Source organism: Sceloporus undulatus, chromosome 1 (genome assembly GCF_019175285.1).
Source record: "Sceloporus undulatus isolate JIND9_A2432 ecotype Alabama chromosome 1, SceUnd_v1.1, whole genome shotgun sequence".
Classification (NCBI taxonomy): domain Eukaryota; kingdom Metazoa; phylum Chordata; class Lepidosauria; order Squamata; family Phrynosomatidae; genus Sceloporus; species Sceloporus undulatus.
In genome coordinates this window covers 242864257-242877785 of record NC_056522.1, presented here as the reverse complement: position 1 = coordinate 242877785, position 13529 = coordinate 242864257, and the positions used below count along the sequence as shown (strand labels likewise).

Sequence of the window (13529 nt, the reverse complement as noted above, 5' to 3'; positions counted from 1 at the left end):
CAGTATGTCAAGTTTGGAACCTAGATAACTGCCTTATACCAGGTCAAATTGCCTATGTAGCCAGGAATATACATTAATGGTTCTCCAGATGCTTTTAGCCTATAAAATTCCTATCAATCCTAGCTAGCACAGCCTACTGTGAAGGATTAAACAGCTGAAAGGCCCTTTCTATACATGCCTCTATGCTTACAGCCAACCCCTAGAAGAGGTGAAACAGCACGTTATCCCCAATAGCCCCACATCCTGTGATAAGGATCTGCTGTGGATGTACATTTACACACATTCAGGCTTTCCTTTTCATGTGGATGGGCAAACAAAACTTAAATCTTCCTCCATGTGCTTAGTATACAGATGGGGATATGTGTGAGGCAGGGTTTGCTTTCAAGTAGAAACACTTTGAATGGGATGGATTGTTCTGTATACGGTGATATTTGGGGCAAGATAATTAAAACATCTGTTTGGTGTTTTTCCCTTACTTCCTTGCTCTTATTAGTCCTAGATACTGCAGGCCAAGAAGAATTCAGCGCAATGAGAGAGCAGTACATGAGGACAGGGGATGGGTTCCTTATAGTCTATTCAGTCACAGATAAAGCCAGCTTTGAGCACGTGGACAGATTTCATCAACTTATTCTCCGAGTCAAAGACAGGTGGGTGTCTTGGAGCAATGGGGGCTTTAAACAAAAATGTGTGATGTTCAGGAGTCAATACCTTCTTCATATCTGACTTTAAATTTTCCTTATATGACTCCTATAGAGCAAGTCACTGATTTTAGTTCCTGAGCTGATCTCTGATATTTTTGATAGTCGTGCCATCACTTGAGAGGACTTTAATTTGGTATGACCCATTACTTGCCTTTTAATATAATATGACAGTGGTACTCAAATTTTTTACCCTTGGGACCCTCCCCCCTTTTATATCTATATGTGGATATCATGACCTCTCCTACTCAGCGTAGTACATGATTAAAATATTTTGTTTATTTAGTTGCATATTTTCATTTGCACATTCATATATATTCATATTTTGACATTTTATACAGAAATAACATCATTTATTAGATCAGCTTTATTTAAGTAAATTCAATATTTAAATTCAATGCATGTGTCAATTTTACACATAAAAAAGTTGGGGGGGGAGGGGCAAAGAAGGATTAGAACCTCCAAGTCTTATGCCCCCCATTGAGCCTCCTCGGGGATCCCACCCCACCATTTGAGAATCACTCCATTATGAAATTAAACTAAATCGACACATTCCAAAATAAAGTTCCTTCTTGAGGTTTTTATAGGTATCTCCCTGACATTTTTAATATAATTGGATAGTATCTTAATGAGTGAGATATTGTAATTTAAATAAGCAAGAGTTACCATCTACTGTTAGAAGTAATTGACATCCATAATACATTCAAAGTGTTAAGATTTAACCACTGGGATTCCAGTATATATAACACTCCTCATTAGTGGTATGTCCCCAGACAAAGTCAAGTGCCTGGCATCTGCATTCTTAAACTATCCATGTTTTGAAAACATTGACTGGGATCAAGAGTCAAAGGCTGCATCTGCACTACAGAAATAATCCAGTTTGACATTATTTTGCCATGGCTCTTAGCACTTTGAATATATTACAGATGTCAATTACTTCTAACAATGCTTTGGAATTCTGGGAATTGTAGCTTTGCAAGACATTTATCCTTCTCTGTCAGAGAGCTCTGGTGCCATAACAGACTACAGTTGTCAAAATTCCATATCACTGAACTATGGTAGTTAAAGTGGTGTCAAACTGGATTATTTCTGTAGTGTAGATGCAGCTTTAGTGGTGCTTAGGATAGATTCACTGATATAAACTAGATTTTGGTTATGTTTTAAATATAATACTATGGATCATATTCCCTCACATTAGTTAGAAATTGGCCAATGAAAGTGAGATTTAAAACCACAACCATCTATAGAAATGGGTATGAGATTCTTTGCTCAAATGGCATGTTGTTGTAATTGAAGAAAACAGAAATTGAGAATTTTGTATTGATGCTGTCCTGTTCTTTTTACCTTCCAGAGAATCTTTTCCAATGATTTTAGTGGCCAACAAAGTTGATCTAATGCATTTGAGAAAAATCACTCGGGAACAAGGAAAGGAAATGGCAGCAAAGCACAATGTACGTCCTTTCAGCAGTTTCTTGTACAATTGTATTTTGTAACATTGCCATTATAGTCTTAAGTGGCTAAGGTCCCTGGTTCACTCAGTCCCTTCAGCATGGTCACTGGTAACAGGGCTGATAAAACTCTAGCATAAGATCAGCTACCACTCAAGGAGATGATGTTCACTTAGGGTTAATCAGTAGTGGAATTTATGCATATTGGCTTTGCGGTGCATTGCATGGTTGTCACAAAACACTGTGATACCTTATGACAGCACAGGTAGAGAAACATGTGGCCCTTGAGATGTTACTGTATTCCCACTAGTTGGGAAGGCCAGTTCTGAGGGGTTATGGGATTTGCAGTCCAACTTCATTTAAAGGGCTACTTGCCTCCCATCCATAGAGTTCAAGGAAGGGACTAAATGAGGAGGGGGTACATTTGGCTGCTTGCCAGAATCAGAATGGAATGAATAAGACTGCTTTTCAGTCTGTATCACTTGCACATGTTTTACTCATAATTCTCTTCTGTTTTCACATTAATCTGTGGTTTGTTAAAAAGCCACAAATTGCTCTCAAAATAAGTGTTTAATATGTGTTCGGATATATTTAAACTGGCACAAACTACTCTGCAGCATTCAAAGACATTAATCCAAGAGGTAAACATGAGGTCAGTTCACATAGGAACTAGAAAGATCAAATTCTTCAAGCATTACTATGTGGAGTAATAAACTCATGAGGCAAATCTGGAGTTCATTTCTACTAAAATGGCATCTTCGTTTAACACTTCCTCCTTCAGGGCTAGCTTGACAGAGCTGCAAACACTGTACATCAATAAGATGGAGAAAGACCTGGATATATTAGGTACTGGATAACATTTGCAGGGTAGAGGAAGGCTCTGTCAAACATATTAAAGATTTCTTTCATTAGAAGATGTAAAATAACATCAAATACCCTAATGTAAATATGTAAGCACATTTCAGATACAATGCCTTTTTGTAATAGTTCCATCTCTTTAGAAAAGGATAGATCAGAGCTGAAAATGTGTAGAAAGGATATCTATAAAAAGAACATCTCCTCTATTAAGAAAGCTTTGAGAAGGAGGGGATTAGCTTGGAAAAAATAACAAGCAGAATGATGGACATACTGTATATAGATATAAGAGAGAGAGAATTCAAATTATTGTATTGATCTTAATTTATTAGACCTTGGCCATATAATTGAATGAAGTAGTAGTACGTTTTTAAAAATGTTGTCTTTTTCATACTACAGGATAATCATGATTGCAATTTAAAAATACTTTCTGATAAATAGATTTGACTGTTTGTGTAGGCACACAAGTATAATTATACATCAGTCCTACCAAAGTACATATCCATGCTCAGATATCAGAGTGTACACTGTAGAAATAGATCCATCCTGTGGAATCCTGGGATTTGTAGTTTTGCAAGGTCTTTACCCTTCTCTGCCAGGGTGCTGGTGTCTCACAAAGCCACAAATCCCAGAATTCTGAAAGAGGCAGCCATGTCAGTTAAAAGTGATGTCAAAATGCATTATTTCTGCAGTGTAGATGCACCCTAGAGAGTTATTCTTTGGATATGAACTATTTTGTATGTGTCAAATATAAATATTTGAGTAAGTACATCTCTAGTGTACAGAATTAGGCCTGAAACAATTTTTAGTCCCAACTCAAAAAAAAATTTTTTTTTTAATTACTGGACTTTAGATAAGTCATGACTTACCAAATTTCTGAACTAACAATTGGATTTAGGTTTTATAATGACTTAACAGCCGCTCTGAGAGCTTTTAGGGCTGAAGGGTGGAGTATAAATACTGTAAATAAATAAATAAATAAATTCCTTTTCTTCAAAATACCTGAGGAACTGTAATTTCATGGGGGGATCCATACCACCCTCACCAAACTACCATTCCAAGGATTTGGCCGGGGGGGAGCAGGCTGGAGGGTTATAATTTTTTATTGTTTTTTATTATTGTTTATATGTGATGTATTTTGGATTTTATTGTATGTATTGTTGTTTTAAATTTTATACTGTAAGCCGCCCTGATCGAAGGAAGGTGCGGGATATAAATAAAAACTTTATTATTTATTATTTATTATAATGCTAAACAGATATCACATTGATTCAAAATTATTGTGGAACTGTGCTGCATAAACAAAGTCCTATCAAAATATCTTCTGCTATGTAACTACAGAAATGATTCTGAATGTATTGCTTCTGCTGCTGCTATTGTCATTGTCCCATTTTGTGTATAAATGTAAATTTCCCCAAATAATTACTTCATTTTTCTGAATTTCCAGTTATCTAATGGTGTTCAGATTTATTGGGAAATGTAAGGATAATGATACAGATAATTTAACATAGCCTTTCTGCTTCCTCTGTTGTAATGGCATCCTTACTGTGCATTCAACTTTCCCCTTTCTTTCTTTCTTTCTTTTTTGAATCTTCAAATAAGACATTTTCCCTATAATATATGTATTTATAAGTTACTGGACCTTTGCTTTCCAGATTCCATATATAGAAACCAGTGCTAAGGACCCCCCACTAAATGTTGACAAAGCTTTCCATGATCTTGTTCGTGTAATCAGGTAAGCTATAGTTGGTCAAAAACCAGCATGATTTGCAAAAAGTTCATTAATCAATTGAGCAGCCATATGCTGGAGCAAAAGCTTGCTTACATCTCGTGTAATTACCAGTTTATTACAACAACACCCACAACCATAATCTACTTAGACATATATTTCACTATACAAGTAATCATATTTTTTTTCAGAGGATCAGTTCAAACTTATATGGAGGTTATTCTGGAAAACATCCATTTCTCCTTCACAAATGGTGATCAGCACTGAACAAGCTTGTCTAGTTTAGTTTAAATGAAATGGCTTCACAAAATAAGTATTCATACTTTTTCTAGCTCAAGACATTATATCACCTGATGACTTCGAGGCTGATGCCTCCTTAGATGGTCTCCAATAGTGATTTTAAAACTTCCTTCTCTCTGGGAACCTATTTCATGCCAGTCTGTGGAATCTTGTCCCTTTGGTGATTTTAGAAAAATCTAAAAGGTGGATCTAAGATATATGATCGCTGTTTACTAGGCATTATTCACATTTCTTATATTTGGCTATCACTTCCAGCCAAAATTATGGTGTACCTCAGAGCATTCCCAGCACTATCTTCTGGTTGCACATAAATCATCCATGGTAGGCAAGCTGATTTACAGTGAAGGCTATTCCCATTTGTAGATATTCTCATCTAGAAACCACTGGCATTTTTCAGAGGAACTTCAGGTTTCATAAATCATTAATTAGAAGTAATGGTGCTCTATGCCAGTCTGCTTTCTGAATCCCCTTAAACAAGGAATTGAGGAGAGAAGCCACTGGCAAACTCAGAGCTCAAGGAAATAACTTTTTGGACAAAATCTTCCAGAATCATCCAGCTGCTGACCATGTTTTTCCAAGCTCTGAGAGAAGTGACTAGGTAGCACAGTTCCCTGTAAGGACTCTCTGAAAAAGTGTGTTGAAGAGTTTATCCACACTTCAAATACCTACTTCTTCAAAACATTCTTCAGTGTCTTAAAGCATTGCCACGTCCTTGTAACAATACCCGACTAACATAGTATACCAAATGATGAGAGAACAGTATTCCTCAAACAAAATAAAGGGCACAGAATAAAGTTGGATGGTGCATACAGAAAAATCATAAAGATGGATTTAGCCCTCCTGCTCTTTTGAAATTTTCCAGTTCAGTTTTACTGAAGAACCTGGAAGTGTAGCTTGGTGATTAAGTTTCCATTACTCTTACTTGTATTACAGTGTCTGGTTTTCCTCTTTTTTAAATATTTTTTGGCAAAGTCCATAGGTGCTGGATGTTTTTGTCCATTTACTGATGATTTACTTATCCACCGAGGAGGCAGAAACTGGCCCAATTCACTTGAGAAATCACTGTGGTGAGCAGGAGGAATACTGCATCTGTTCCTTCTGTGTTCAGAGTTTTTCCATCTTGGCCACAGGTTTTCTTTGACGGTCTGTTTTGGCATAATTGTTACATACCACCTAGTGCTTATTTTTGCCTCAGTGTCCTTGAGAGCTTCTGATATGTGTTTCTGTCATTTTTACTAGATATCCCAGTGTCACTTACAGAGCAGATTAGCTCTTCCACAGGGTTTAGCAGCTGTTCCACATCATGGGGCATGCTTGTTGGCTTTTAAGATGATAGTTCAGTGGTGAAACTATTGTTTCCTTGTTGAGTTTAGTAAAACTAAAATGTTAGATCAAATGTCACTGTTGATACCTTGGTTCTTCTGCATTTTTACCATTTCCTTTGATCTTTCGTTATTGGAAGTGCAAGAGAGTTGAAATGAGAGTACCGTGGGATGCTTAATTGTTTTTTCTTTTTTAAAAAAAATGCATGTCCACATGGCATTCAGTTGAATTGCATAAGGAGAAACTTACCTGGACATTCTAGGAAGATACACTCTGATAAAGGTGAGGAATCATTGGCCCTCCAGCAGTTCTGGACTACAATTCTCAAAGTCCTTTATCAGTGGATATGCTTGGTGTGGCCTCTGGGAGTTGAAGTTCAACAACATCTGGAGGGCCAATGTTTCCTTGCCCTTGCTCTAGGGACATAACCATTCCTAGAAGTAGGAATATGCAGTGATTTCCTGGCCATTTCTCTTTTTCAGAAAAGCAGGTGTATCTACCCACTCATTCTAGAATCTAAGACTTAGATAATCTCACCAAAAATGAAGTGGAAAGGGGTTGGGGAGTCACTTGGGTAATACAGATGCAAGTATTTTTCAGATCAAACCTGGCACAAAGAAACAGAACATATTTGAGAGTGTGCAGCCAAGTCTTTTGAAATAATATGTCATCTGCAGAAGCACCAGTGGCTTTGTGGCAATTGGGCAGAGGGCTTCAGTTCTGCCTGAGGAAGCTTCCTCCTAGGTTGATTCTCCAACATGTGCTGGAGAAAGTGAGATCTGAGGCTGGCTCATTTTTTCCATCCCTTAGCAGCCTTTCAGCAGCCTTTCTCTGCTGTAACACTTGTACTGTTTTGGAGAGAAATGGATTTTTAAAAACCCTTCCTGGCTGCCTTGAATCATTCAATGTTTCCACAGATGCTCTCCTGAGCAATCTAGCAAGAAGGAGGCAAGAGATGGCAAGAGGAATTCAAATGGCTGCTTTGATGCCAGTCCTGGTTCCAAGTGAGATCAAGTCTCCAGCATGACAATTCTAATCCTGGGCCGCTTCCTCGTGTGATCTCCTTAAATTCACTTTGAGTCTCCTGCCTCCTCTTTGTTTTAACATATGCTCAGTGTTCATGCACAGGAAAATACAACAGAGAACAGTGTTCATATGTCAGCACAAAGAAGCACTGCATACTGACAGTTCAATACTGTATTCATAAACCTGAATGAAGCAAGCAGAGCTTTAACCCTCTTGTGTGGGCTTCTTTAGATGATACAATGTCTAAAGGGCTGTGTATAAGTTGACCCTAGCTGGAATGCAATTAGTTTACCCTAGCTGGGACTAAGCATTTACCACACAACACTCTTATAGCACTGCTATTCCACTTCAGCTGCTCTGGTGCCTCCTGTTGCAGGACTGGAGCACAACTTTGGTGCAGCTTCTGGCCTCTTAAGATGTGTGTGTCATTTAAACAGCATTCCTCCAAAGTGGCTTGAAGCAGTTTTATTTTGACCTGTCTGTTTGGGCCCTTAGATTTGCAGTTTAAGGAGGAGCATTTAAAATTCTCAGCCAAAGAGCTTTTAGGCCTCACTGAACTACAAACCCCAGAATGCAACAGGAGGCAGCCAGAGAAGTAAAAGTAGAATAACGGCACTATAAAAGTGTAGTGTGGTGACCTCCTCAAGTCCCTGGGCTTGCATATAGAGCTTGGAAAAGCTTTCAACTACAATTCCCAAAGCTTCCCAGCCAGTCAAGTCCCTAATATCACTGTCACCTCAATGAGGTAATTTATGCTGTCACCCCCAGGCTTCCTAGAACACACCTCAGCCCTGCCTGCCTTCCAGCAGCCAGGCCACCTCTGATGAGCTGGAATTGGGGTGCTGACGCTACCCAAAAGCCTCTTGCAGGTCTGGTAGGGCTGCTGGTCAATCATGAAAGCAAGTTGTATCCCTTTCCCAGCACCTCACCCCCACCTGTGACTGCAACCATTGGATGGTGAAGGCACCCTAGCTAGCAGAGAGGGGTGGCAGGGGGGCTTGGAGCAGACAGGAGTGACTGCTTCATGGGGTATTCACCCCCACACCAAGGTGTCATCTGGGGTGGTCCAGATGCCCTCTTAGTGACACTCCTGCTCCCAGTCAGAATGGCTGGCAGCTGGGAAGTGTTCTGGGAGCTGCAATCCCCACCCCAATATTTTTTCCCAAGCTTTAGTAAATCATACTGGCACAACAAGGCTGCTTGTGAAAGATGTTGTTCTCATCCATAAGATCAGGAGGAGGGGGGAGTCTAGCTCTATTCCATTCTGAATATAAATACTAGAAATGTGTCCTCCTATTTTTCCATGTGACTCATCAAGAATTCCTACAGATCCAATTAGATTTTCATGGGGATTTGATACTGTGCCTGTGTGATTAGAATGCTCTGCTGTATCTGTAAAGACAAGCAGTTGATGTTCTTTTTATCCAGTTGGGAGGTTAGCAAGAGCGTTTCGCCGATCACATTTTTCTGAATACGTATCTAATATTGTGGAGGAGGGGAGGCTAAACCTGACTACTTCTTACTACTACATAAATAGAAATATTTCCCCCCAGAACCCATTAGAAACAATATCTGTCACCAAAATTGACAAGAACTGGGAGCAACGCTGAATACATGCTTCTCCCTGTATCTCTGATTAACACCAAGCTGGTAATTATATTCACTGCTTATCAGAGTCAACTGTCTGGTTAGGTTGTGGCTAACAAAGATCTCATGCATTCTCATATTTGTTTTGGTTTTTTAAAAGGCCAGTCTTCACTTTAACATGCCTATGATGCCATTAGATAAAGTGAGACAAGCACCCTGTGTGGCAGTTTGGGATGGGCAACAACAGCTCTCATTTTCTCCACACTCATAACCACAGCACTTTGAGAGGCCTACTTCCTCTCATGGAAGACAAAACTCAGTGTGCCACCTGTGCTGCCTTTTGTAAATTATTCTACTGCCCTCGTGCGGGGTATGCTACCCAGCTGCCAGTAAGATCTCTCTGCCTGTCAAGTCTGCCTTTGGAGTGGAGGAGTGGGGACACCATTACCTGAGCTGCAAAATGTCCCTGGCCAACCCAGGTTGCTCTTCAGTGCCCTCAACATGAAGTACTAAAATAGCACCACAGTCCACCAAAAGCTCAAAATAGTAATATTTTTGGACACCAACTGCCACACTCTAGACTAGTGATGGTGAACCTTTTAGAGGCCGACTGCACAAACTGCAACCCAAAACCCACTTAATTATTGCAAAGTGCCATGTCCCTCTGGCTTTCTAGTAACAAACTCTGGCAAACTCTGTGCTGGGGCGACGGCACAAGTGCCCACAGAGAAGGCTCTGAGTGCCACCCCTGGCACACGTGCCATAGGTTCGCCATCACTGCTCTAGACGAATCACTCTGGGCTGCCACCATTCCTAACTCTCATACGTCATGACTTTGGCAATGCAGCTGAGTCCTTTCACCCCTGATTATCCATTCAGCCCATGGGGATCTCTGTAGTGGATGGTGGCTTACTATGGCCTGTTACAGACAGCCAAAATAAAGCTGCTTCGAGTCACAGTGGAGGTATGGTATTTCAATGATGCATGCGTCCTAAGAGTCCAGAAGTCGCACCAAAGCCACGCTCCAGACTGGAGCGTGGCTTTGGTGTGGCTTCTGGACTCTTAGGACGCATGCATCATTGAAACACCATACCTCCAAAATGACTCGAAGCAGCTTTATTTTGGCTGTCTGTAACAGGCCAATGTGTGGTTGTGTGTGCATTTGAATCCACTCTAGATCTTAATCCAGTGGATAAGTCAACTCAGGTTTTTGTGGTCAATTATTTGACTAAAATTTCTAGACTTATACATAGAATCATAGTATATACAGTAGGCTTTGGCTGTTTGTTATAAGTTTAATGCTACCCTGATCATTCAGCCAGGAAAGGATACCCATCCTTGCCTTGCAGTTGTGTTCTCCAGGAAGTCTTGCTAGAATAGGGTCTCTGTGTGCCTGCCAGCCCCAGTTGCACAAAATAGGCTGCATAAACTTGACATCTATGGCACACAAGCTTTTCAGTCATTACAGATTCTTCCGGCTGTTTTTTTTCCCCCCTGGCACGACAGCAAAAGACAATTTGGTGTGGTGTAGGGGGGGGAAGCAGGATAAATTATGCTTTTCTGAGACTGACACCTAAATAACATTTGAGAACCAGAGCTGTAACCATGCCATGCTATGCCATGCCATGCCACGCTTCAGTGTTCTCCCTCAAAATAAAATTGTCTACAGTAAAACTTTTAATGTGTCCCATTGACTAAGTACTTGGGCCAACTTAAGCGACAAAAGTTTAAGTGACAGAGAACAAATCAGGTAGGGACAGGCTATAGGTCAGAGGCATACACTTCGAATATGTACATTCATTTTTAGAAGAAGAAGAAGAAGAAGAATTATTATTAACAATTTGAGATGCTGGCTTGCTGTAGCACATTACAAACAACAGCACTGGACCAGCACTTGATGAGGCATACTTTTGGGTAGAGATAGATAGTATTGCACCTCTCATAACTTACAACAAAGCTAGGTAACACATGCCTCTCCAGAAGATGTTGGACTTCAACCCCCATCATCCCAGACTATGTTGGCTAGGCTACGGCCAATGGAAGCTGCAGTCCAGCAAAATTAGAACCCTGGCTTGATAAAATGGGGTTTTCTTGATTGCCAGTGTTCAAATATTGACCTAAACACAAAAGTTGGTGGAGCACATAAACCAATGTTTATGAGACATGGTAGTAAATGATAGTAGTATGGGAGAGCTGATAATCTCTTTGGTGTATGCCTGTCCTATGGGTGCTCGGAGCAGTTTTGCACATTTTGGAAACACCACACTCAGGTAGAGTCACATGCATCTTTCCACTATTTAAAAAAAAATCTGTGAAATTAAGCAGAGGAACAACATGAGATTCATTAATTCATTGTCTTTCCATCCAGAATATAGCTCTTAAGTCCCATCCCAGTTTCTTTTTCCTCAGAGAGAAAAAAATAGTGGTACCTAAGGCTATTACTCCATACAGAGAAAAGCAGCTAGGGCAAGTGATTTTGTAATGCCAGCAACTAAAAAGATGGACTCCCCCCCCCCCCCCCCCACAAAGCTAGTGCAGGGGAGCAAACTGGATACACTTTTCATATTGAGCTAATTTAACCACAGCATGTACTACCATTGAGCTGAAATCTAACTAGTAGAGCACTTAGCATAAAGATTAATCTGTTTTCCCTGCAAGGCACAACTCTGCACCAGCTGTTAAACAGGAAAATTTGTTTCATCTCTTAATGCCAGGGACAAAAGGCTCAAGGCTTCACTAGAAATATAGACATAAAGCCAGAGCTTGATAAAGTAAACTTTTGGACTGCAGCTCTTAGAATCCCTCAGGCAGTAGAGCCAGTGGCTGAAAGGTTTGGAGGGTTGCAGTCCCAAAAAGTCACTTTTCCAAATTTTGTATAAATGCATGTAATGTCCAACACTGACAATCACTTCTTAAATAGATAAAAACTATTTCAAGAGAGTTGGAAATGGAAGAGTTCCTCACACTTTCTTTGTTCACCATTTTCCTACTCCAGGTTTCTCCCATACAATTGTTGCAGTTGTGCATGCAAAGTTCCAAGCACACATAACTAATATAAATCTCCGTTTTTAAGCAGGAGTGGGGGGGGGGGGAGGCCTCCAGCATGGCCTAAATACGTACTCTAAATGCACCAGATCCCATCTTATATTGGATGCTAAGTAGCGTCCGGTCTGGTTAGTACTTGGATGGGAGACCACCAATGTATACCAAGTGCTGTAGACTATATTTCAAGAGAAGGAACTGACAAAACCACCTGTGAGTATTCTTTGCCTAAGAAGACTATGAAATTCATGGGGTTTCCATAAATCAACACGCAACCTGGAGGTACACACATATACACACACTGATGGCTTCTTTTATTTTCCTTGACAGGCAACAAGTCCCAGAGAAAAGTCAGAAGAAAAAGAAAAAGACAAAATGGCGAGGAGATAGAACAGCCACTTCCCACAAACTACAGTGTGTGATTTTGTGACCTGCCTCTTCCTTGTTTTGCTGTATTCATTCCAACTTGAACCTAATTTGAACTAAAAGAAGAAAACCAGCCCTTGAAACACCGTCAGTGTTAACATTTCAAGAACAGTGGTTCGTGCACTGGGGGGGGGAGCCTTGACAAGAAGCAGGGCCTCAGGCATTTCTTGAAGCTCGGCCAAATGACTGCTTGGCAAATGGTGAAGGATGGTTTATAGAAGGGGGGACATGTGCCCTGGGAAAGAAGGGAGCAAAACTTAGGACTGGAGTTTTATGAATGTCGACCATCTCAAAAATCTTTATTTTGTAATAGGGAGGGAGGGGGTATGAGCTAACAGGCCAAGATTTCTAAGCATGGCTCATTTCTAAACAGTGAGAACTGACTAGATTTTGTACAGTGGGGGGGGGGGTAAGTACTTCCTTGCTCAGCCAGCAACTGAGAAAGAAATACAGTGGGATTTGTGTTTTGTTTTGTTTTTTCGTGCACTGGACAGTCCCAGATATAGTCAGTAATGCCAAACTGCAACTTTATATGAAAAAGTACATAGGTTTGAAGCAAGAAAATGAATTCCAGCTGCTCTGGGGACTCCAGACATTGTGTCAGAGGCTGGAGAGGAGCCAGCTCTCCATCTGTAAAAACGCCAGCAAAGAGGATGCAGGAATGGGGTTGGTTAGTTGGTTGGTTGGTTGTCCTTGTCCTTGTTGTTAATCGCAAGGGAGGTGGGGTATAATTTTGTCTTGTCTTGTCTTGTCTTGTTTTATTAGCATGTCAAGGCTGTCGTGTGGGAGGGGAGGAAGGGGTAGCCATTTTGCTAATCCTGAAAATATTTAAATTAAACATTATTTACAAAATGTGAGTCAGAATATATATTTTTAATGTAAGAAATGTTAGGCAGATGTAAACTGAATACAGTGGATCCTTGACTATGAAGTTTGGTGTCAAAAGGTAAAGGAGCTAGCATATTAGCTCCTTTACCTTTTGACACCAAACTTGAATCTTGATGCCTTTTGCTTTACTTTAATTTTTAAGACAAAATAGCCTTAGAGTTTTTGGCATGACAGTAAAGTAGTGGCTGCTTTGCATTCCAGGAATAC

At 40.2% G+C, this 13529-nt stretch overlaps 1 protein-coding gene across 7 annotated transcripts in view; it reads left to right on the top strand.

Moving 5' to 3' along the window:
• MRAS (muscle RAS oncogene homolog) overlaps positions 1 to 13288 on the top strand; it is a 56812-nt gene extending 43524 nt beyond the window's left edge. For 6 of the 7 annotated variants that reach the window (XM_042463545.1, XM_042463509.1, XM_042463534.1 and 3 more), the window contains 4 exons: positions 494 to 647; positions 2050 to 2149; positions 4657 to 4736; positions 12339 to 13288. In XM_042463545.1, coding sequence (XP_042319479.1) covers positions 494 to 647; positions 2050 to 2149; positions 4657 to 4736; positions 12339 to 12438 — 434 coding nt within the window. In that variant the 3' untranslated portion in view covers positions 12439 to 13288. Of the gene's footprint in view, positions 1 to 493; positions 648 to 2049; positions 2150 to 4656; positions 4741 to 12338 lie in introns of those variants that run through there. The other variant, XM_042463561.1, reaches the window with a different exon arrangement.
• The last annotated feature ends 241 nt before the right edge of the window (positions 13289 to 13529 follow it).